Here is a 24,381-nt window from a genome sequence, read left to right as displayed (position 1 = left end):
AATAAATACCTTCACCAATACATACACAAAATACAAGATACAGGTGTGTCTACATGGTATTGGGTATGAGAACAATGTTCTTATTTTTGCCATAATTGAATACCACGATAAAACATTAATATTGTGTTCATTATAAATAAACAATAACATAAAAAGGTTACCATACCTGAATCAGAGGCTACAGTAAATATGTATAATATAACTTCTATTGCGGGATAATAATCAATGTAGGAATTAGAATTGAACCAGAACAACGTTAAAGTCTGGGAGAGCAACATGCCCGACGTCACTGACACTCAGCCAATAGCAGAGAGGGGACGGCGCAGCATGATTTGCATGCGGGGTGTTTAAGAACTAGCAGCGCACCGCCTCTACCGCTCACTCGTCTGCGAACACCAGATTTGTAAACATGCCTGAATCAGTAGCAAAGCCAGCGCCCAAGAAGGGATCCAAGAAAGCGGTGACCAAGACCGCTGCCAAGTCCGGCAAGAAGAGGCGCAAGTCCAGGAAGGAGAGCTACGCCATCTACGTGTACAAGGTGATGAAGCAGGTCCACCCCGACACCGGCATCTCCTCCAAGGCCATGGGCATCATGAACTGCTTCGTGAGCGACATCTTTGAGCGCATCGCCGGCGAGGCGTCCCGCCTGGCTCACTACAACAAGCGCTCCACCATCACCTCCAGGGAGATCCAGACCGCCGTGCGGCTCCTCCTGCCCGGTGAGCTGGCTAAGCACGCCGTGTCTGAGGGCACCAAGGCCGTCACCAAGTACACCAGCTCCAAGTAAACGGTCCCTCTTCCACCATCTGACCACCAACGGCTCTTTTAAGAGCCACGCACTTTATTCTGAAAGAGCTACTATCCTGTGATGCGTTTACTGAACGATTGTTGTGTCGTAAACTGGCACTAGTCATATACATAATAAGCTACTTAATGTAAGTAGCAGTTAAAAAAAAGGGTAATTGTTTGCCTCTATACAATACAAAAATAAATAAATCACTTATTCACTACAACAAGCGCTACTTGTAAAGTATAAAACTATTGAACGGGTAATTGTCTACCTTTACAAAATGCAAACCTCTGGTTGCATTAAAGCTGCTTAAGAGCGTTGTCTCATATTTTTATATATAAAACTGTATGTAGACTGATCCACTAGAAACATTGCATAATACACAAACTACTTGCAAAATAAGTACCAGTATACAACTATTAAAACACATTACTTTTAAACTGCACAATACAACTATTGCTTGGGTTTTGATTACCTTTCATCTCGTCCAGTTTGTCAGGCTGGATTTAAAAAAAAAAAAAAAAAAATGTATGATACTTAACTAAAACTGGAGCGCCACAGGAACAGTTTAGTTCTCACTTCATGCAGCTGACTTCAGGCAGAGCCAGTTTCCTGTGACATAAACAAGTTCTCAGATGACGCCGCTCTGGTTGGTCTTAGAGGCAATGACCTGGCCTTTAAATGGGAGGTTGAATCTTTTGTCAGCTGGTGTGATGAACATTTATTATAACTAAACATCAGAAAGACTAAAGATGTTGTGGGTGCCACAAAGGTCTCCTCAGTGACAATTGCAGGTCAGCAGATATAAATTGTCCAGTCATATAAATATCTTGGGGTCCATCTGGACAGTAAATTGAACTGTAAAAAGAACACTGACGCTGTATTTAAAAAGACTCAGTCCAGACTTTTCTTCTTGAGGAAGCTTAGATCCTTTGGCATCAGCAGAAAGCTTCTTTATGTGTTTTATCAGGGGATCTGAGCTAGTGTCCTCTTCTACGCTCTGCTGTGGGGCGGCTTTACTGCGGATGATAAAAACAGGATCAATAAGATGATCAGAAAGGCTCAGTGATCGGCCTTCACTAGAGGTCACTTTGGAAAAGGGGCCAAGTTAAAAAAGATAGTTTCTTTTGAAGGCCGTCCACTTCACTGTGTTTAAGGACTCAGACGTTCATTCAGTGAGACTCAGGAAGCCAACGTGTTCTCCTGATCCACTCAGAGGGTCTTTGGTTCTACTGAACCACTCAGAGGGTCTTTGGTTCTACTGAACCACTCAGAGGGTCTTTGGTTCTACTGAACCACTCAGAGGGTCTTTGGTTCTCCTGATCCACTCAGAGGGTCTTTGGTTCTACTGAACCACTCAGAGGGTCTTTGGTTCCAGCAGCAGTTAGAAGCCCCGCGAGACCTATATAGGTCCTTTTTTAAAATTTTTATTAAACTGTGTAAAACATTACAATAATCATGAACAAATATATTGATGCTACACATCAAATTAAACAAGAGAACCTGGGCTACAACAATTAGTCAGCCATTTCAACACAACTCAAACACCAACTAAAATAATTATTTAAATAAAATAGTTATAATTTGTCACGAGTCAGCCCACTCTGCATGTTTCTGGAACTAGCAGCCCGTAGCTTGGTGCTATCAGAAAAAGACAAATAGCAAAAAGCAAGACAATTCCACACAGATTCCAAATCTATTCACCAAATCCATCTGCTGCAAAGCATCACTGAGATATGAACCAAAGAACACAGCAACATAAATCGCTGAGTCAGCAAATTTTGAAAAAAAATTGAGAAAATACCGAATATAAGAAAAAATGCAGTTCCCTCAGTAAATCCCCACTAATACAAGTTTATTGGACATCATAAGTCATATACAAGTGAAATATAAGGTTTGCTACATGAAAAAATTCAAATGTCACAGATGCGCGAAAATATGCGCAAATGTGCCGAAATGCTAATTTTGCATTCTCGCCTGAATTCTCTCTGTACTTTACCCAATCTGACTTTGTTCTGCTTCACTTCTTCAAGTGAAAACAGTGCAGAGAGACTGTTCACATATTGTGCTATGATGTGGGAGAGCCTCAGGGCTTCTTCTTCTTCTTCTTCTTCTTCTTCTTCTTCTTCTTCTTCTTCTTCTTCTTCTTCTTCTTCTTCTTCTTCTTCTTAGTGAAGCATCATTTCAAGGAGATAATCATCCTGAAAGTGCTTTTTTCTATAGGCGGACCTGGAACTTCTATTTTTTCTGTGTTTCAATCTTTATTTACTCTTAGCCAGCAACATATATACTAATATTTACACATCTAACCAAAAGCTCACAAGGGTTGCCTTTATTATAACACCAGAAATATTCAAATAGCTGTTGTGGTTCAGAGATACACCCTTTTTAGTTTGGGTATGCTATTTCGAGCTAAATCCTAAAAAATTCCTTGGTGCTTAACGAGGCTTAAAAGGTTAAAGAACACCGTTAGTTGTCTTTTTAGATTCAGCATCTTTCTGATGTCGGTCATGTGTTTCATGGAATCTTCTGGTGTTTGTTCTTTGTAATGTGTTTCTTGTCTGTTGTCTGTATGACTTTTGTGACAAATGAGATTCCCCACTGGGGATTAATAAAACATGTCTAATATAATAAACTACTTAAAATAAGTACCAGTATAAAGCTATTACAGGCTAAATACCTAACTCTCTCTATAAGATATGCAAATGTGTGAGAACTTTGTACATTTATTGTCTCATATTTTTTATTTACAAAACTGTAGGTAGACTGATCCACTCTCAATTTAGAATTTCAAAAAAATTGTTAAAGGTTTAAATATGATTAATAATAATTAAAATAAGAGTGTATATATTACATTGCACATAAGTATATCTAGAACATGAAAAGCGGTTAAGCAGCTAGACGTCTCTGCATGAAGCAGGTCATACATATAGTGGGGATATGAATCATATTAATAAGCATTAAGGGGTGATTATTATTAAGTGTATGTTTAAGTGTATAAAATATACAAAGAAATAACACTTAAAGTTAGAAGGCAAAATGAATGAAGGACATACACAGTATTCACCATACTGTACTAATAATAATACTCAGTTATGTATTTATTGTGTAAAATATTAACATTGTGTGATATAATTCACAATCACATATAGTAAATATGTATAACATAACTTCTATTGCGGGATAATAATCAATGTAGGAATTAGAATTGAACCAGAACAACGTTAAAGTCTGGGAGAGCAACTTGCCCGACGTCACTGACACTCAGCCAATAGCAGAGAGGGGACGGCGCAGCATGATTTGCATGCGGGGTGTTTAAGAACTAGCAGCGCACCGCCTCTACCGCTCACTCGTCTGCGAACACCAGATTTGTAAACATGCCTGAATCAGTAGCAAAGCCAGCGCCCAAGAAGGGATCCAAGAAAGCGGTGACCAAGACCGCTGCCAAGTCCGGCAAGAAGAGGCGCAAGTCCAGGAAGGAGAGCTACGCCATCTACGTGTACAAGGTGATGAAGCAGGTCCACCCCGACACCGGCATCTCCTCCAAGGCCATGGGCATCATGAACTGCTTCGTGAGCGACATCTTTGAGCGCATCGCCGGCGAGGCGTCCCGCCTGGCTCACTACAACAAGCGCTCCACCATCACCTCCAGGGAGATCCAGACCGCCGTGCGGCTCCTCCTGCCCGGTGAGCTGGCTAAGCACGCCGTGTCTGAGGGCACCAAGGCCGTCACCAAGTACACCAGCTCCAAGTAAACGGTCCCTCTTCCACCATCTGACCACCAACGGCTCTTTTAAGAGCCACGCACTTTATTCTGAAAGAGCTACTATCCTGTGATGCGTTTACTGAACCACTGTAAAGTCTCATTATAATCTAGTTTTGAATATTTATTTTATGAAAACATTGCACATCAATTATCTGTACTGTTAGAAGGCAAAATGAAGGATGTACACAGTTTTTACCATAGTTTACTAATAATACCCAGTTATACAAATACTCTAATATACTAATAATGATACTCAGTTATGTATATATGGTGCAAGATATTTACATTGTGATATAGTTCACAATCAAACACGCCACCAGAATACACAACGGTGATTCACATTTGTCAATTTTATGAATCCACCATAGTTATAAAATATGCAAAAATCACTTTACAGGTCCAGTCTTTATGTAAATATTGACGTGCAGAGATAACATTTCCATATTGATTCATAGTCCTCTTTCTCCACAAAGTTATTTCATTCATTAGAGTTATTGTATGATATAAAGAATGCAGCAGAATATTACATCTAATATTGTATATTAGTTCTATAACAATAGTCAATACAATTATGCTACTCAAATTAATAGCAATACTTGCTATATTAATTGTAATAGTAACAGAATTGTCCCATTTTGTGTGAAGAATAAACCTGATTTGTGAAAAATCTTTAGTCAGAAAACTGAGGCATAAAGAGTCTTCACACATTAACACAATGCTTTTATTTTGAAGGCGAAGCGTCCGTTAGTTTCTTTCGTTAGAAAAACCACTAAACCCGCCATTCGCCGTCTGGCTCGCCGCGGGGGAGTGAAGCGTATCTCCGGTCTGATCTACGAGGAGACCCGCGGGGTGCTCAAGGTGTTCCTGGAGAACGTGATCCGGGACGCCGTCACCTACACCGAGCACGCCAAGAGGAAGACGGTGACCGCCATGGACGTGGTGTACGCGCTGAAGAGGCAGGGCCGCACCCTGTACGGCTTCGGGGGATAAACTCTGACCGACAACAACACGACACTCACCCCCCTGAGAGCTCATGTCCTTATGCATTATCATTAATATTAACACCATATTTAAATCAATTGTGCATCATTGACAATGATGCATATTTAGTTGAGCATCATTTCACAACTGAATGACTACACAACTACATTTCATTTAGCTGACTTATCCAAAGCCATGTACAGTAAGTGCATCAAGCATGAGCACAAACTCAAAACTACAAGAATCATGTAGTACAATTTCTTCGAGAGCAAATCTACGAAGTACTATCAGTAAGAGACATTTAAGTGCTTTCTTTAATCAAAGTATAGTCGAAAAATGCTTAAATAAATACTAACTATAACAGAATGCTTTAATGTGAAATGAGATCTTATGTATCGGTATGTTAAATACAATAATCAATGCATCGACTAAGGTGTATACATGTAATTTGCTTGTATTGTTATATGAACCAAAGCACACTTAAATACTGTAAACAAAAGTTTAGACAGGTCTGTTCAACTAAACACCTGAACTAATATAGTAGTCTGAACTAATATTTAATTGTAGAATAAAGTACGAACACATGTTATTTGATCAAACTGTTTTGTGTCCTTTTGTTTAATAAACAAGTTGCAGCTGATATTAGAAAAATAAACCTGTTGCACTGGAACACATGTTCAGTATGAATCCACTTAGTTTCCTTTTGAGCTATAAAATATTACATTTAAAATGATTTATGACAATTATTTGGGAAACGTAAAAGCCTAGACTTCGCCACAAAACACATGGCAGCCAGTTTAAACAATATTTTAGCAGAAATTAAACATGCATCCCTCAAACTGAATAGTTTACATGTAATTAAACTAAACTGATGAATGGTTAAAGTTCTGTGTTCAATAGCTTAGTGATTTAGTGCTTGACGGAGCACCACGTGGTTATCAGACCGGACCACAGCTCTCAGAGGCGGGTGAGTGGCTCTTAAAAGAGCCGTTGGGGTTCACTACAGGCGGGTCGGTCTAAGCCCTCTCCCCGCGGATGCGGCGGGCCAGCTGGATGTCTTTGGGCATGATGGTGACCCTCTTGGCGTGGATGGCGCACAGGTTGGTGTCCTCGAACAGGCCGACCAGGTAAGCCTCGCTGGACTCCTGCAGAGCCATGACGGCGGAGCTCTGGAAGCGCAGGTCGGTCTTGAAGTCCTGAGCGATCTCCCTCACCAGGCGCTGGAAGGGCAGCTTGCGGATCAGCAGCTCGGTGGACTTCTGGTAGCGGCGGATCTCCCTCAGAGCCACGGTGCCGGGCCTGTAACGGTGGGGCTTCTTCACTCCGCCGGTGGCCGGGGCGCTCTTACGGGCAGCTTTAGTCGCCAGCTGCTTCCTGGGAGCTTTTCCTCCGGTGGACTTACGGGCGGTTTGCTTTGTTCTGGCCATTTTCACTACTCGTTCTCTTTGGAAAGAAAAATAGTTGTATTTTTCAGAGCGACGGCGTCTCCCTTATATATCCAGAGCCGGAGCAAACGCGACGCTGATTGGTCCAATTTCAGCACGTGATAGCGCAAAGGGAAGTGAACGCAAACCAACATTTAACTCTTTACTGACATAGATATATAATTATATAATTTATCAAGCGAAACCTTTTTGAATATCAATGTCCTGGTGTGAAAATATTATTGATAATTGAGAAATGAATTCCCTAATGTTACTGTAATTGTTAATAATAATAATAATAATAATAATAATAATAATAATAATAATAATATGTAACATTTACATGTCTATATTACAGGTATAGTATTTATTATGTGTATTTTATAGATAATTACCTGTAATTTATCTATAGAGGTAGATGTATCCGTAGATGGGGACCATGTGTGCAGCATTACTTTTAATTAACATGTACAATCAGAAAATAACTACTGCTACCTTAAAATGTACTACTATACATGTATTTTATACTTCTACTCCACTACAGGGTGGGACATATTATGGGTTAGGTTAAAACGTTTGGTACTTTAAGTATATTTGAAGCTATTAATAATAATAATAATAATAATACAATCTGGACGCTGGGGGAAATGCCAATATATAAAAAGTATAGCACTAATGAAAAAAAATGCTTTAATTGTTTTTCATTGTAGATATGGACACATGATATTTCATCTTTGTTTGGTCATTTATAAGTTTCGGCCAGCAACACATTCCGATGAAGTCGGGACGAGAACAATCATCATCAACAGACAACAAAGACAGCAAAGAAACTTGTGAGAGATGTGTTGATCACATTTATTGATCCTTAATCTAGAACCCTTGTTTTGTAAGTGTTCCATTCCCTGTATGCTGATGACATTGATTTATTTAAGTACTCCCTCCCTATAACTCATTTTCTGCGTTAATGAACCTACTAAAAACAATTGGTAAATATGCAGGATATACATTAAATCTTCAGAAAACACAAACCGTACGAACAGATTTTGTGGAACAACGAATGCATGACCATGTGACGTTGCTCTAGACATGTTGACCTCGACCTCTCTCAAGTCTTCCTCCCCGTCTGATGCGGTTTGGGTTTTCTGTTCTCCCGAATTGTACAAAGTTACCCAACTTTAAAAAACTGTGGATGTCATAAATGCAGGTACGAATGTATACTTTGTAAGCTAAGCTACTGTCCAAAAATAATAATACAATATTTACAAACAAAAAAAGAGTAGAAAGCTAACCGACTTCCTGTTTACTCTGGTACATGCAATTCATGCATTACCTTTTAAACGTTGTGTCTTACTTTATATTGTTTGTTAAAACAAGTATTGTAGATTCTAGAATAGTCTCTGTTATGCCAATAATGAGTATTTTATCTTGAACACAGCTTGACACCAGAACCTGCTTTAATACATTTCACAACAGAGTAAATAATACATCCTTAATACTGCAACAACATAACATATGCCACGAATAAGAAACTGTGTGGAAAATAAAATTGTCTCTATTTGCCCCCTTAAAAACTACATTATTAATAAAATATGTTATAATTCTAGAGTTCATAAACATTGATTATTTCCACTATATACATGAACAACTTTAGAGTTATGAAATATCACCACAGTAGTTTCAGCTTTGTTCAGCTCACAAACTGGCAGCTGAGTGCATTTAAAGCATCACAAATATGTTTAAATACGACTTTCACACTGTAATGAATACATAAACATGGTTGTATCATGAATTAAAAAAGAAATAAACAATACATAAATAAAGGACACCGTTTCAGGAAGTGGAGAGCTCAGCCTGCCTATCCCAACAGGAGTGTGTTTGCAGACACCAGATTGACCTATTTTGAATAAATAAATAAGAACAAGAGTAGAGAGTTTTTACATTGGATCTCTGAACAAACATCTCTTCTCAATGTCAAACTCTTTTTTGGGGGCTTTTTATGTATTATGAAGCATTTAGGAGAGAAATCACAAAGAAAAGACACTCAGCTGCGTCTCACACAGAAGATGATGGGAGACGTTTAAACGCTTTACAGACTAAATACAGAAGCGTAATGACGTTTATTTCACAAACATGTGAAGATAAACTCCTTCGCTATCAGTTGGATTACATTTCAGGCTTTCCTTCCTCCTCTAGATGTGTATTTTATACATTTAATGGCGAAGAGAAAACACAAGTGACTGAGTTTTGCCGCTGCCCCAGTGAGAGGCAGGCTGGGTTGAGTCTCCACGGTTCTCATGGTGTGTTTAAGTTCCCCTCCTCGCGGAGCGTTTCCATCAGTCACAACAGACGAGCACAGAACAGACGAGCACAGAACAGACGAGCTAGCACGATGACAGCAGAAGTCGCTCCAGCCGCCGCACCGGCCACCCAGGTGAAGTCCCCGAAGAAGAAGGCGTCCAGGCCCAGCAAAAAGTCCGGTCCCGGCGCCGGCGAGCTCATCCTGAAAGCGGTGACCGCCTCCAAGAGCCGTACTGGGATCTCCTATGTGGCCGTGAAGAAGGCCATAGCCGCTGACGGCTACGACGTGGTCCAAAACAGCGCCCACATTAAACGCGCCGTCAAGAAGCTGCTGGAGGCAGGAGCCCTGGTGCAGGTCAAGGGCATCGGGGCCAGCGGCTCCTTCAAGGCGGCCAAGCCCGCTGAAAAGCCCAAGAAAGTGACGAAGAAGCCCGCCGCCAAACCCAAGAAGCCCGCAGCGAAGAAGATCACCGCCGCCAAGAAATCTCCTGTCGTCGCCAAGAAGCCAAAAGCGGCCAAGACGACACCCAAGAAGGCGAAGAAGCCCGCGACAGCCAAGAAAACATCCGTAAAGAAGATCACCAGGAGTCCGAAGAAGGTGGTTGTGGCCAAGAAGGCGGCTTCACCCAAGAAAGCCGCGAAGAAGGTCGTTAAACCCAAAGCCGCGAAACCAGCGAAGAAGACTGCAGCTAAAAAAACAGTGAAGAAGACTGCAGCAAAGAAACCAGCGAAGAAGTAAACTTATTTACAAAAACGGCTCTTTTAAGAGCCACCCAAATACACAGAAGAGCACCTTTTTTTTCTCAATAGGAATATTATTATACACATATCTATATATATATATATATATATATATATATATATATATATATATATATATATATATATATATATATATATATATTAGTCATGTCAACAAAAGACATTCAGTGATTTAGTTTAAACCGACTCATAAACAAACTATATATATTATCAAAATAATGTGTAATGCTTAAGATAATATTAATTAGTTCCACAGTGGGACTTCAGCATTACAGCAGCAAACTGGGTCAAGTGCACACATAACATCAATATAGATTATCACGATAGCAATGACTTTCCTACTAAATTAAACAAAGACAACTATACTATTTAACTACTTCCTGTTTTATGAAACTTGTCTCAGTACTTTACAGAATACTTGCTCTGGATATGTGAAGTACTCTGGCTCTATCTGATATTTCACCACTAGATTACAATAAATACACAAAAGATGATTTACATAATTCAATGGTTATTACATACGTTTAAACACACTGAGACTCTTAAATGAACAAATTAAATATGATGAATATATATGAAGTACACGTTTAAGGTACTTTTTGAGTATTTCTACCTGGCCATTTTATACTTCATACTATTCTAACAACACATAATGTTACTGCATTTATTTTACAGCTTTACTCACTTCAACAATTATGATTTTTATGAACTTGTGATTGTATTTCTCACTATTTTCACTGTTTTTAATTAATAAACCAAACAATAATTAACTACTTAAAAAAGTTAAAAATTCAACCGACAAGATCCTAGAACAATACAATCCTGCTTTAACATTAATGCAGATGTAATAATAATCTAATTATGATTATTTTCCTAATTATATTAGCACACATTTCCAATGCAGCCCTTTTACTTGTAGAGTCTTTGTAAAATATCTACTGAATCAAAGTATCGGAGTACTTCCTGTATATATCTCCAACACTTTACTTTTTATTCACTGAGACGTCAATATGTTCAAAGTCACTTAAATGTAATTGAATTAATGTTAAAAACATATTTTATAATCTTATCAAATTAACATGTGCTGATTATTATGATGTCATTACTTCACCGTGTTTTTTTTTTCATATTTATCATGTACATTCTGGTTGTATGTACATGAATACACGTTTAAAGTAGTGTTTTATTGAGGTTTTGTGTTTATTTTGACCGTAAACGTCTCGTGGTATAAATCGCATGCAGAGCGGGAGTCTCGCGTTGGCGCGGTGACGTAGTCTTCTCTGATTGGATGATCGTACTACTGTCCCGGACCAATGAGCGACCAGGTGCTCCTTTATATCCTGAGCTTTGCCGGTAGCGCGGCATTCTTCTCTCCTAACAGAAGCAGAATAACCACCGTGAAACATGTCAGGAAGAGGTAAAACCGGCGGCAAGACCAGAGCGAAGGCCAAGACCAGGTCCTCCAGGGCCGGGCTCCAGTTCCCCGTCGGCCGTGTCCACAGACACTTGAGGAAGGGTAACTACGCCCAGCGTGTCGGCGCCGGAGCTCCGGTGTACCTGGCGGCGGTGCTGGAGTATCTGACCGCTGAGATCCTGGAGCTGGCCGGGAACGCTGCCCGCGACAACAAGAAGACCAGGATCATCCCCCGTCACCTGCAGCTGGCCGTCCGCAACGACGAGGAGCTCAACAAGCTGCTGGGCGGAGTGACCATCGCTCAGGGCGGCGTGCTGCCCAACATCCAGGCGGTGCTGCTGCCCAAGAAGACCGAGAAGGCCGCCAAGAAGTAGAGCGCGACTCTCATCCCCCAACGGCTCTTTTAAGAGCCACCCACCATTCTGAAAGAGATCCTTCCTGTCTGAATCGATGAACTGCGTTTTAATAAATGCTCTCACAGATGTTTCACACTGTAACATTAAAAGTGCAAGCCTTTCTGTTGCGGTACTCGATTAAATGTGTCGGTGAACGGTCCAAATATTTACTTCGTAAACCTGGTCTGCGTCAACAGAGACTCTGAAGTCTGTTTAAAACCTGTGTTCCTCTGACGGCTTCTAACTGTATCTGCAACGCTGCTGTTGCTCCGTCTGTCCACATGGGGGCGATGTCCTCCAACACAAGAAGCTGACGCTGCTGATGAAGACGACCGAGTTCCCCCAGGTGACATGACACGCTGAGGTTTCGTGTGTGTGTGTGTTCAAATGTACAGGTCCTCTACCAGCAGTTCATGTGATCACATGAGTTCTGGTCCCATTCTGTTTAGTGTCTCTCAGACCGTCAAGTGACTTCATTAAATGAATAAATCCACTGTTCTGTATCAAGTTTACAACAATCACAAAAGTGTTTTTATTTCAGTGTTTAGTTTTTCTCCATGTTTTATTAGTTCAGAGATTCATGCTCACCCTGTAACTTGTATCTCTCTATACACTAACTTGTGTCTCACTATACACTAACTTGTGTCTCACTATACACTAACTTGTGTCTCTCTATACACTAACTTGTGTCTCACTATACACTAACTTGTGTCTCACTATACACTAACTTGTGTCTCACTATACACTAACTTGTGTCTCACTACACACTAACTTGTGTCTCACTACACACTAACTTGTGTCTCACTACACACTAACTTGTGTCTCACTATACACTAACTTGTGTCTCACTATACACTAACTTGTGTCTCACTATACACTAACTTGTGTCTCACTACACACTAACTTGTGTCTCACTATACACTAACTTGTGTCTCACTACACACTAACTTGTGTCTCACTACACACTAACTTGTGTCTCACTACACACTAACTTGTGTCTCACTATACACTAACTTGTGTCTCTCTATACACTAACTTGTGTCTCTCTATACACTAACTTGTGTCTCACTATACACTAACTTGTGTCTCACTACACACTAACTTGTGTCTCACTACACACTAACTTGTGTCTCACTATACACTAACTTGTGTCTCTCTATACACTAACTTGTGTCTCACTACATAAACTTGTGTCTCACTATACACTAACTTGTGTCTCACTATACACTAACTTGTGTCTCTCTATACACTAACTTGTGTCTCACTACATAAACTTGTGTCTCACTATACACTAACTTGTGTCTCACTACATAAACTTGTGTCTCACTACACACTAACTTGTGTCTCACTATACACTAACTTGTGTCTCACTACATAAACTTGTGTCTCACTACACACTAACTTGTGTCTCTCTATACACTAACTTGTGTCTCACTATACACTAACTTGTGTCTCTCTATACACTAACTTGTGTCTCACTACACACTAACTTGTGTCTCACTACATAAACTTGTGTCTCACTATACACTAACTTGTGTCTCACTACACACTAACTTGTGTCTCACTATACACTAACTTGTGTCTCTCTATACACTAACTTGTGTCTCTCTATACACTAACTTGTGTCTCTCTATACACTAACTTGTGTCTCACTACACACTAACTTGTGTCTCACTATACACTAACTTGTGTCTCACTATACACTAACTTGTGTCTCACTACACACTAACTTGTGTCTCACTATACACTAACTTGTGTCTCACTACACACTAACTTGTGTCTCACTATACACTAACTTGTGTCTCACTACACACTAACTTGTGTCTCACTATACACTAACTTGTGTCTCTCTATACACTAACTTGTGTCTCTCTATACACTAACTTGTGTCTCACTATACACTAACTTGTGTCTCTCTATACACTAACTTGTGTCTCACTACACACTAACTTGTGTCTCACTATACACTAACTTGTGTCTCACTATACACTAACTTGTGTCTCTCTATACACTAACTTGTGTCTCACTACACACTAACTTGTGTCTCACTATACACTAACTTGTGTCTCACTACACTAACTTGTGTCTCACTACACACTAACTTGTGTCTCACTATACACTAACTTGTGTCTCACTATACACTAACTTGTGTCTCTCTATACACTAACTTGTGTCTCTTTATACACTAACTTGTGTCTCTCTATACACTAACTTGTGTCTCTCTATACACTAACTTGTGTCTCTCTATACACTAACTTGTGTCTCTTTATACACTAACTTGTGTCTCACTACACACTAACTTGTGTCTCACTACACACTAACTTGTGTCTCACTATACACTAACTTGTGTCTCACTATACACTAACTTGTGTCTCTCTATACACTAACTTGTGTCTCTCTATACACTAACTTGTGTCTCTCTATACACTAACTTGTGTCTCTTTATACACTAACTTGTGTCTCACTATACACTAACTTGTGTCTCACAATACACTAACTTGTGTCTCACTATACACTAACTTGTGTCTCACAATACACTAACTTGTGTCTCACTATACACTAACTTGTGTCTCACTATACACATCTCCCTCTGGCCTCCTGGACCCGGACCAGACGTCTCATCTGAAACCGGCCTGGGGAAATAAATTGGTAAACCCAAATCTGACAACCGATGGTTCCATGGTGGATTTATCTCACTGCTCATCAGTTTGTGCAAGACTGTCTGTTGCAATGCATTCTGGGCCAAATCTCCCCAAATATGAACGACAGCCGCCTGCCAACCATACACATGCTTTGGTCGTGCCCAAATTTAATTTTTGGGATTTTTGGGATCAAATATTCGACTTTGGGACAGGACTGACTGTTCAGACTGTATCATTTTAACGTTTTGTTAAATGTTTGTGTAATGTTTCATGTTTCCACGTCTTCATTTCTACTATATTGAAGTGGGATCTTTTTCGTCTGAATCTTTGTACCAAACCTCCGCAGAGTGAAGTGTTTGTTTGTTTGTTTGTTTATTCTCTTGTTGTGTCACAGGTCCACTTCCTCTTAATGTCCTGTATAGCCCGACTCATTGGGGAGGTACTGCTCTTCAATACTGTTAGTGTTTGCAAAATCAATAAAAAAAGATCCAAAATAAAAACTATATGAAACCACATATGAAATTTAAATCTTGTTTTTATTGATGATTATTATCCCTTAAATTGCGTATGTGATGATATACGTTTAATGTTAGAATGAACTTCTATGTTTGAGACCGAAAAGGGAAATTAAAAACATTACTTTATTACAGTTATACAACATGAGTCCAACAGGACTTCATTAAAGACCTCAGAGAAATATAAAGCACACTCAATTTAGTACAATAGAATGTTATAAAAATGTTATTCTTCCTCTTGTGTTAGCTTTCTGTTAGCATCTCTTGTGTTAGCTTTCTGTTAGCATTTCTTGTGTTAGCTTTCTGTTAGCATCTCTTGTGTTAGCTTTCTGTTAGCATCTCTTGTGTTAGCGGGTCGGTTTTGACCCATGTCTTAAATCAGCTGTAAAATACACTAAAGACAATTATTTATCATCCAAAGTGTTTCTCACCTCTTGGTGACCTTGCTAGGCTTCCTTATCCATGAACCTATTGTTTATGTTTTCATCTTGTTGGTGTGGGCCTCTGGGCCTTTTCTTTGTCAGGATACCTCCATTTCTATAAAAGGAATGTTGAAATGAACCTCAAGAGAATCATATAAATAAATACAAGGTTGTTGTGTTACCTGACTATTACTGAGGGGTATTACAACACATCTTTTAAATGCATGTGTTTTATTTATTTTTTCATTTTAATATTACTAACTATAGTAACATCTATGGTGTTACGGGTCAATTTATATTTACTTCAAGAAAAAGGCTAAACAGTATTTTTTTTTCAGTATTATAACTTTAATACAAACACAAAATGAAAAGCAGAATAAGTCATAACACAGCATATATAATGCAAGGTCAAAAAATAAATACAAAATGAAGCAAGTCTTATGTTTATAACTGGGTCTAAACCGACCCTCACAACACAAAGGTCATCATTTCAACCAGAGCGTTTTATAATTTAGTGAAACATTTTGTATTGTTTTATTTTGTTGAAATAGAGGTTCCTGACAGTCTAAAAGCCTTGATGCAATAAACACATTGATGCGGTTCTTAATGCATGTAAAACCTAAACGGGTCGGCGCTGACCCGAACACAAGAGGAAGGTTAACAGAACATGTTGGTTATTATTATTATGATGTATTTTTCAGCCAAGTACCCCCTAACCAGCGCATATCATTTCTGGTAAAAAAAATAAAAAAAAAGTAGTAATACACAGCGCTGTGCCGTCAGTGTCGGATTCATTAAACTGTCAGCAATGAATATTGCATTGAACTGACTGCTTTTGCATTTGAGTGAGAAACTTGTGGTTCATGAGGATCTTTGTCCGTCTCGCTGGCAGCGAGGCCACTGCTGTGACCGAGCGCTCCTCCAGACACAGCCTGCTTCTTTGCTTTGTTTGGATCAGTCATTGCAGAGAAGGAGGCCTCACGTCAGCATGTGGAGGCAAAGGGTGTAGCTGCCCCTAAGCGTTCCGTCCCAGGTCAGGGTGCTCCTGCTTCCCTCACACAACACTGTGTGAGTGTGGACGTGTTAAACTTCATCTGGAGGTCAGACGACACTTCCAGGAGTTTGTGCTGATAAGTGACAGGTAGCTTGCTTCTGTTTGCTTCACGCCAACGCTTCCCTCGAGGCCGCTGCGTCCGGGGAGATGCTGCTGCAGGATTTCCAGCTCATGCCGTTTGCACAGAAGAAGGTGTTGACAACATAAACAATGTCTCTGTGTTTTCAGCAGCATTGCTGCTACAACCACGACTTCATTGTTTGAGTTTAAAGGCAGCAGTGATAGATAGACGGGTAGTGCCAGGTTGGGTCAAACCATGCTGATATGGGGGAGACTCTGGGTTTTTAGGATAATTAAATCAAACAGCCTACTGGATATAACATTCACAACTGATGGCGCTGCTGCATGACAGGAAGAAACTCAGGGGTCGTGAGGAGAATTGAGTGCTGCTTAATTTTCTGTAAAGCACAATGTTTTTCAGTATTTGTGAGGTAATCACAAGAAAAGTACATTTTGTGTATATGAATCCTTTTGAATTGCACTTTTTGTTTAATTTATTTTGAATTTGTGGAAAAGCTGCTCCTCCAGACAGTGACTTGTTCCACAGTAAAGTGTTGGTCATAAATTCAGTGAGTGAGGTCATTTCAGTCTTTTTGAAACTACTTCTTAGTTGTTGGACTTTTTGTTTGTGCATGAAGCTGTTGAGTCTGTTTTAAAATGGCCGAATATTCTGAATTGTTATGTATGTAATACCTCGTGTCCTGAAGATGCACTTTTGGGTTTTTAATTAAAATGCAGCTAATTGAGTGTTTCTGAAGCAAATGAACAAACAAGATGCATATACTTTTATTGTGGTTTCAGATAATTATATAATATAGTGAGAAGAACATCATTTAAACCCATTAGATTATTTTTTATTCAATAAATCCACTGTTCTGTATCAATTTTACAACAATCAACTAAAAGTGTTTTTATTTCAGTGTTTAGTTTTTCCTCCGTTGTGTTTTATTAGTTTAGAGTTTCATGCTCACACAGACTTTGTTTTCCCTGTAACTTTGATTAAACTATATACAAACACATAATTGAATAATTTATAGAATAGCAATGAATAACAAGATAATGTGTGATGGATTTCATTAACTTCCGGTGTAATCGTTAGGTTTTAATTTGAAGGATCAATATAAAGCGGACGCCTTGTTTTAAGCGCATGGATAAGACTTACTCTTCACTGATTGGACGACTGTAGTTACGCTCTCTTTGGCCAATCAGAGAGCAGCGTGGTTGTATATAAACTCAGTGTTGCCGCCATGAAGACACTTTTCCTCTGTGAGCTACTAAGAAACCAACGACTACGAGATGTCTGGACGTGGAAAGGGAGCCGGTAAGACCAGAGCGAAGGCCAAGACCAGGTCCGCCAGGGCCGGGCTCCAGTTCCCCGTCGGCCGTGTCCACAGACACTTGAGGAAGGGTAACTACGCCCAGCGTGTCGGCGCCGGAGCTCCGGTGTACCTGGCGGCGGTGCTGGAGTACCTGACCGCTGAGATCCTGGAGCTGGCCGGGAACGCTGCCCGCGACAACAAGAAGACCAGGATCATCCCCCGTCACCTGCAGCTGGCCGTCCGCAACGACGAGGAGCTCAACAAGCTGCTGGGCGGAGTGACCATCGCTCAGGGCGGCGTGCTGCCCAACATCCAGGCGGTGCTGCTGCCCAAGAAGACCGAGAAGGCCGCCAAGAAGTAGAGCGACCCGTTACCAAGACAACAACAACGGCTCTTTTAAGAGCCACCCACCATTCTGAAAGAGATCCTTCCTGCCTGACTTTACAGACGTAGTAGTGTTTGTGTATATTGTGTATATATCATGTTTCACACTAAACATGCAGGCTTATCTATTAAGATATAAAGCCAAAGTGTGTGTGTATATATTTAAATATGTGACCTCTTTATGACTGATATTTTTGGTGTAACCTATATAATACTGCTGGCTTTTCCATTGCTACAAGTCTAAAGAACAAGTTCTGAATAATTAGTTTGGTCCAAACCTCAGTAACAAATTTGTAGAACAACATCGTTGATTTTGAACTAAAAAGGCTTCCAGTGTTTTAATATAAAGTTTAAATTATCCATGTTTTTTTTTTTTTTGCATAATTAACAACCGACTAAAATATCCACCTGGTTATTGTAGTTGGTATATAGGGACTAGTATATTTTGCAATACTGGCATTTTGAGGTACTAGTACTCGTGTGTGTGTGTGTGTGTGTGTGTAACCTTCAAACCAGAATGTGGATCTAAAGTATTACATCTTGTATGCAAAACATATTGAGGAACATTATAATTTAAATAATTGAAGGAGCTGATTGGGTTAAAGTTTGATTGGTGGGTTTAAGTATTGCAAACACTGACAACATAAGAAAATGAATACTTAAAACTTTGAAATCTATTTTCATCAAATGCTTTATTTTCCAGGACTGTATTGCTATATAATCTTATTGTTTTGTAGGATAATAAAACTGGGCACTGGGAAATATAATATGCAATCTAACGTATTATTATAGCTTGTTTGCTAGGATATTTTTGTATTCCATACAACAACAAATACAGTAATTAATAAATATAATACGAGGTATAATCACAGCAGTTCAAACATCACAAGTTATTTGTTCCAGTGTTTCCAGGAGAATGCTTCATGAAGTTGTGATGCAGTCAGTTCCTCCACACGGGAACATTCATACTCATAAACGTCTCCTTCTTGGGAGCTTGAGGAAGATTCTGAAAGCATCAATAAAAGTCTCCTGCATCTTGTTTCTTGCTGCTTTACTACACCTGCACCACAGGAGGGCAGCAGAGCGCTGCTTTAACCTACCTGGACATGATGCACCTGGACATGATGCACCTGGACATGATGCACCTGGACATGATGCATCTGGACATGATGCATGTTGCACAATTATGAAAAATTACAAACATTATTTCCCTCCCACCGGCGCCATTTTGTTGGAGTTTGAGCTTGTCTGGTTGTTGAGAAATGACAAAGATAATACATATTATCAGTAGAACTAATATGAATTAATATTAGGTTTCAATAATAAGGCATCAAAGTGATGTTGGTGCTGCAGTCAAGACAAGTATTAAAATGTCCACTTTAAAGTAATATCCTCCTGAGAGCTGCCCATTCCTTTGTGTCCTCTGTGGTGGACACTTTGGTTTTGCGTCTCTCCTTTTACTCATTTGAGCTATCACGTCCTGCTGTACTCTAAAGAGCACATCCTGGGCTTTCCACATGGGGTCATGACAACTTCCTCTTCCTTTTCACACAAGATCACACAAGATCAGCCAGCACATTTTATGGAAAGTCAAATATTGATAAATGATTGTCTTTTTTACTATGATATTAATATATTTTCTTGTTTATTAACATGTCAGGAATGATATATTTACCTTCTAGTGAGCCACAATCCCAGCGCCCAGGACTACCGAACAGGGCAATGTCTGATGTTACCGTTTACACCTGTTTACCTGAAGTGACACGTTATTAAAAGGACTTCATGAAGGGCACATAACGGCTCAAGTTGGAGGCCCTCAGGCCCTTCAACTTAGAGTTCAAACCGCTGTTGGAGAATTGTGCAAACGTTGCAATGAAGCACTCATGATCTGCTCCTTATGGACGTCAGTGATAATGCTTGTTATCTTCTGATGTCTGCTCTGATCATAACTCGCCTCCTCAGCCTCAACACAACATGTCCCCAAACAAGAGGAACGAGCACCTTTCAGTAAGTTATCTAGCGCTCAGAGTCTTTGTTTTTCCACCGAAGACATAACGCACCAAGACTGTTTGAGATCAGTTGAGGAAAACATCAAGCTTGTGTATTTTCCTTTTTGATGTTATCTTTTTATTAATTCGATCAATTAGATTTCCCTTGGTCTTCTTTCCATGCTCAACAGGCCTGACTATTCAATGTCATGATAGTTCTGAGTTATGTTTCAACATAAACTCTGAGAGACAAACAATAAACACTATTAACATCACATGATGAGGCTTTCAAGTCATTTCACAGTATTTAAATATTTCTTAAAGAGATTGATTAAATATGGTGGAGATTCACTGTGACATATTATTTATGAATAAAGATCAGAGAACAAGACAAAGCAATGTCTCCAATATTAAGGCTGCATTTCAATGTGTCCGTTCCATTGCTCATGTTGTGTATTTATTGTTATGTATTTATTGTTGTGTATTTATTGTTATGTATTTATTGTTATGTATTTATTGGACATGTCAGTTCATTCAGTGGTTTACCAGCATCCCCTCAGCTGCTCACTGCTGAAGAGTGAAGAGTGAAACACGTCACGTCTACTACTGTACTAAAATACAAAGTACTAGCTGTGATAATACACATTTGAGAATAAGAAATTATTGGTGACAATGTAAGGAAATCAGAGGGAAATACAATACGTGTTTTTATTTTGAAAGGGTTTTATCGTAAACGGGAACGCAGCAGCTGAGTAAAGGGTTAGGGTGTGCGGTAAAGGACTCCTGAAGGATGTCTGTCTGTCTTCAACTACGTCCGCAGGTGGTGTTTAAATACCGACCCTCTCTGCTTACTGATCATTAGTTTAACCAACTAGACTCTGACAAGATGAGCGGACGTGGAAAAGGCGGCAAGGGACTCGGCAAAGGAGGCGCTAAGCGCCACAGGAAGGTCCTCCGTGATAACATCCAAGGGATCACCAAACCCGCCATTCGCCGCCTGGCTCGCCGCGGGGGAGTGAAGCGTATCTCCGGTCTGATCTACGAGGAGACCCGCGGGGTGCTCAAGGTGTTCCTGGAGAACGTGATCCGTGACGCCGTCACCTACACCGAGCACGCCAAGAGGAAGACGGTGACCGCCATGGACGTGGTGTACGCGCTGAAGAGGCAGGGCCGCACCCTGTACGGCTTCGGGGGATAAACACTGACCGACAACAACACGACACAACGGCTCTTTTAAGAGCCACCCACCCCTCCTGAGAGCCCATGTCCTGGTGCGTTTAGTCAGCCATTCTCCATGTTTGTATAATGAACTAAAAAACAGACCAGGCGTTTCAACATTGAATGCAATATTGGGCTTTTTACTGGACTGCATACAAATGTGCGCATGTTTACTCTTCGCGTCGACAGTAGCGGTGTATGCTCCTTCAGCTCGCCTGCATTTAATAATTTATTTAAACTGATTAACGACACGACGGCTCTTCTAAGAGCCAGGTGTTTAACACTGAATGCATCGGACTGCATACACGTGTGTGTGTGTGTGTGTGCATGTTTACTCCTAGCTTCAACAATAACTACGTATGCTCCTTTGCACCCACACCACTCAGAGTAATGTCCTGACCAAGCACTGCCTATTTTATTTTCCGAAACCATGTTGCCGAGAATTCATATTACGTGTGTGCATATATTATATACACATATTGCCACATGGTGAGAATAAGGAAACCTTTTCCCCAACACAAATGAAATGATTTTAAATGTTCTAAATTCACATATGAAATGCCAGCTCTATGGTCAATACTTCTAGACTTATTAATACATGTTTGTCTATTTAGAAAAATAAAATTAAAATGTACGACTTTCATAAAATTCATTTTGTTCAGTGTAATGTTTTGAACAAAAACATATTTTATTAAAGTACAGTTGTCATTTGGTCCCCTCCCCGATCAAAACCAATTAGTTTTTGCCTTTTGTTCATAATTTCAGTAAATTTATTTCCAAACCATTTTTACATTAATCATGACTGACTAAATAATTCATGAATCATGAAGAAAAGCTTAACATGTTTAAGAAAAATTAATCCAGACATTTAACTTTTAATATTTATGTGGATCAATTTTTAAGAATGAGAGTATTTGTCATTGTATTTGTTTTTGGAAGAGTTATTGATGAGATGTACGAGATTAAGTCAGTGAATACGAAACACGATGTTTTGCCTATTTTCAGATTAATGAAGAATATCAGTATTAAATCATTTTGTGCTGTTTTGTCTCATCTTCATCACAGAATATATTTAATTTAAATCATCTCTGTTTAATTATGCTCAGTTAATTTAATACAACATTAACCTGACCATTTTTCAATAGCCATTTACGTTTTTTAATTGAATTTTACTCTGCCCCTTTCTTGCTTGAGGTCTGTAATAAAATCGCCATATATTCATTGTAACAAATCGGAATTAAGAGATGATTTCAGAGATAATAGCAGAAATGTGTTTAAACAAAAGTAAATATACAATGAAGTATATATAATGAAGGACGTACACAGTATTCACCATAATTTACTACTAATAATACTCAGTTATGTATTTATTGTGTAAAATATTAACATTGTGTGATATAATTCACAATCACATACAGTAAATATGTATAATATAACTTCTATTGCGGGATAATAATCAATGTAGGAATTAGAATTGAACCAGAACAACGTTAAAGTCTGGGAGAGCAACATGCCCGACGTCACTGACACTCAGCCAATAGCAGAGAGGGGACCGCGCAGCATGATTTGCATGCGGGGTGTTTAAGAACTAGCAGCGCACCGCCTCTACCGCACACTCGTCTGCGAACACCAGATTTGTAAACATGCCTGAATCAGTAGCAAAGCCAGCGCCCAAGAAGGGATCCAAGAAAGCGGTGACCAAGACCGCTGCCAAGTCCGGCAAGAAGAGGCGCAAGTCCAGGAAGGAGAGCTACGCCATCTACGTGTACAAGGTGATGAAGCAGGTCCACCCCGACACCGGCATCTCCTCCAAGGCCATGGGCATCATGAACTGCTTCGTGAGCGACATCTTTGAGCGCATCGCCGGCGAGGCGTCCCGCCTGGCTCACTACAACAAGCGCTCCACCATCACCTCCAGGGAGATCCAGACCGCCGTGCGGCTCCTCCTGCCCGGTGAGCTGGCTAAGCACGCCGTGTCTGAGGGCACCAAGGCCGTCACCAAGTACACCAGCTCCAAGTAAACGGTCCCTCTTCCACCATCTGACCACCAACGGCTCTTTTAAGAGCCACGCACTTTATTCTGAAGGAGCTACTATCCTGTGATGCGTTTACTGAACGATTGGCACTAACGATATAAACTGGCACTAGTCATATACATAATAAGCTACTTAATGTAAGTAGCAGTTTAAAAAAAAGGGTAATTGTTTGCCTCTATACAATACAAAAATAAGTAAATCACTTATTCACTACAACAAGCGCTACTTGTAAAGTATAAAACTATTGAACGGGTAATTGTCTACCTTTACAAAATGCAAACATCTGGTTGCATTAAAGCTGCTTAAGAGCGTTGTCTCATATTTTTATATATAAAACTGTATGTAGACTGATCCACTAGAAACATTGCATAATACACAAACTACTTGCAAAATAAGTACCAGTATACAACTATTAAAACACATTACTTTTAAACTGCACAATACAACTATTGCTTGGGTTTTGATTACCTTTCATCTCGTCCAGTTTGTCAGGCTGGATTTAAATAAAAACTTTATGACACTATTTTAACTAAAACTGGAGCGCCACAAGAACAGTTTAATTCTCACTTCATGCAGCTGACTTCAGGCAGAGCCAGTTTCCTGTGATGTGTTTACTGAACGACTGTAAAGTTGTAATTATAATCTAGCATATATATATATATATATATATATATATATATATATATATATATATATATATATATACTATTTTATTTTGCAATATTCAGAGATTGCCAGTGAAATGTTTGCATGAGCATTAAATCATGCTGCTGTATGTGTACATATGTACGCACTACATATGTATATAAACACACTATATGAATCTCAATGAACATGTATTCATGCATGCTTGTATATTTGAGAACAAGCTGCTGGAACTTGTCTGGAGTGACATTAAACTGTTACGTAAACT

General features: G+C 39.7%; 9 protein-coding genes across 9 annotated transcripts; 8 read left to right on the top strand and 1 right to left on the bottom strand.

The window, feature by feature from the left end:
• Positions 1 to 409: 409 nt before the first annotated feature.
• LOC306752154 (histone H2B-like) lies at positions 410 to 787 on the top strand (the record flags this gene model as incomplete). The annotated part of the gene is made up of 1 exon (XM_079235864.1): positions 410 to 787. One exon carries the CDS (start codon positions 410 to 412, stop codon positions 785 to 787), a length of 378 nt encoding a protein of 125 aa, XP_079091990.1.
• A 3,380-nt stretch (positions 788 to 4,167) lies between these two features.
• Positions 4,168 to 4,545, top strand: LOC306752058 (histone H2B-like; the record flags this gene model as incomplete). Its single annotated transcript, XM_079235752.1, has 1 exon — positions 4,168 to 4,545. One exon carries the CDS (start codon positions 4,168 to 4,170, stop codon positions 4,543 to 4,545), a length of 378 nt encoding a protein of 125 aa, XP_079091878.1.
• A 183-nt stretch (positions 4,546 to 4,728) lies between these two features.
• On the top strand, positions 4,729 to 5,546 carry LOC306752606 (histone H4-like; the record flags this gene model as incomplete). Its single annotated transcript, XM_079236386.1, has 2 exons — positions 4,729 to 4,737; positions 5,289 to 5,546. The coding sequence occupies 2 exons, from the start codon at positions 4,729 to 4,731 to the stop codon at positions 5,544 to 5,546; spliced, it is 267 nt and encodes an 88-aa protein (XP_079092512.1).
• A 1,007-nt stretch (positions 5,547 to 6,553) lies between these two features.
• On the bottom strand, positions 6,554 to 6,964 carry LOC306752247 (histone H3.2; the record flags this gene model as incomplete). The annotated part of the gene is made up of 1 exon (XM_079235990.1): positions 6,554 to 6,964. The coding sequence occupies one exon, from the start codon at positions 6,962 to 6,964 to the stop codon at positions 6,554 to 6,556; it is 411 nt and encodes a 136-aa protein (XP_079092116.1).
• Positions 6,965 to 9,350: 2,386 nt separating this feature from the next.
• Positions 9,351 to 9,998, top strand: LOC306752605 (uncharacterized protein; the record flags this gene model as incomplete). Its single annotated transcript, XM_079236385.1, has 1 exon — positions 9,351 to 9,998. The coding sequence occupies one exon, from the start codon at positions 9,351 to 9,353 to the stop codon at positions 9,996 to 9,998; it is 648 nt and encodes a 215-aa protein (XP_079092511.1).
• A 1,427-nt stretch (positions 9,999 to 11,425) lies between these two features.
• On the top strand, positions 11,426 to 11,839 carry LOC306752652 (histone H2A-like; the record flags this gene model as incomplete). Its single annotated transcript, XM_079236444.1, has 1 exon — positions 11,426 to 11,839. The coding sequence occupies one exon, from the start codon at positions 11,426 to 11,428 to the stop codon at positions 11,807 to 11,809; it is 384 nt and encodes a 127-aa protein (XP_079092570.1). The 3' UTR covers positions 11,810 to 11,839.
• Positions 11,840 to 17,819: 5,980 nt separating this feature from the next.
• LOC306752099 (histone H2A-like) lies at positions 17,820 to 18,203 on the top strand (the record flags this gene model as incomplete). Its single annotated transcript, XM_079235800.1, has 1 exon — positions 17,820 to 18,203. The coding sequence occupies one exon, from the start codon at positions 17,820 to 17,822 to the stop codon at positions 18,201 to 18,203; it is 384 nt and encodes a 127-aa protein (XP_079091926.1).
• Positions 18,204 to 21,100: 2,897 nt separating this feature from the next.
• Positions 21,101 to 21,992, top strand: LOC306752403 (histone H4; the record flags this gene model as incomplete). Its single annotated transcript, XM_079236154.1, has 1 exon — positions 21,101 to 21,992. The coding sequence occupies one exon, from the start codon at positions 21,101 to 21,103 to the stop codon at positions 21,410 to 21,412; it is 312 nt and encodes a 103-aa protein (XP_079092280.1). The 3' UTR covers positions 21,413 to 21,992.
• Positions 21,993 to 23,075: 1,083 nt separating this feature from the next.
• LOC306752641 (histone H2B-like) lies at positions 23,076 to 23,453 on the top strand (the record flags this gene model as incomplete). Its single annotated transcript, XM_079236430.1, has 1 exon — positions 23,076 to 23,453. The coding sequence occupies one exon, from the start codon at positions 23,076 to 23,078 to the stop codon at positions 23,451 to 23,453; it is 378 nt and encodes a 125-aa protein (XP_079092556.1).
• Between the last annotated feature and the right edge of the window lie 928 nt (positions 23,454 to 24,381).

This window comes from Taurulus bubalis, assembly GCF_910589615.1.
Source record: "Taurulus bubalis genome assembly, chromosome: 20".
Classification (NCBI taxonomy): Eukaryota; Metazoa; Chordata; class Actinopteri; order Perciformes; family Cottidae; genus Taurulus; species Taurulus bubalis.
Note: the sequence above shows the minus strand (reverse complement) of the source record. Positions and strands in the feature narration are given on the sequence as shown.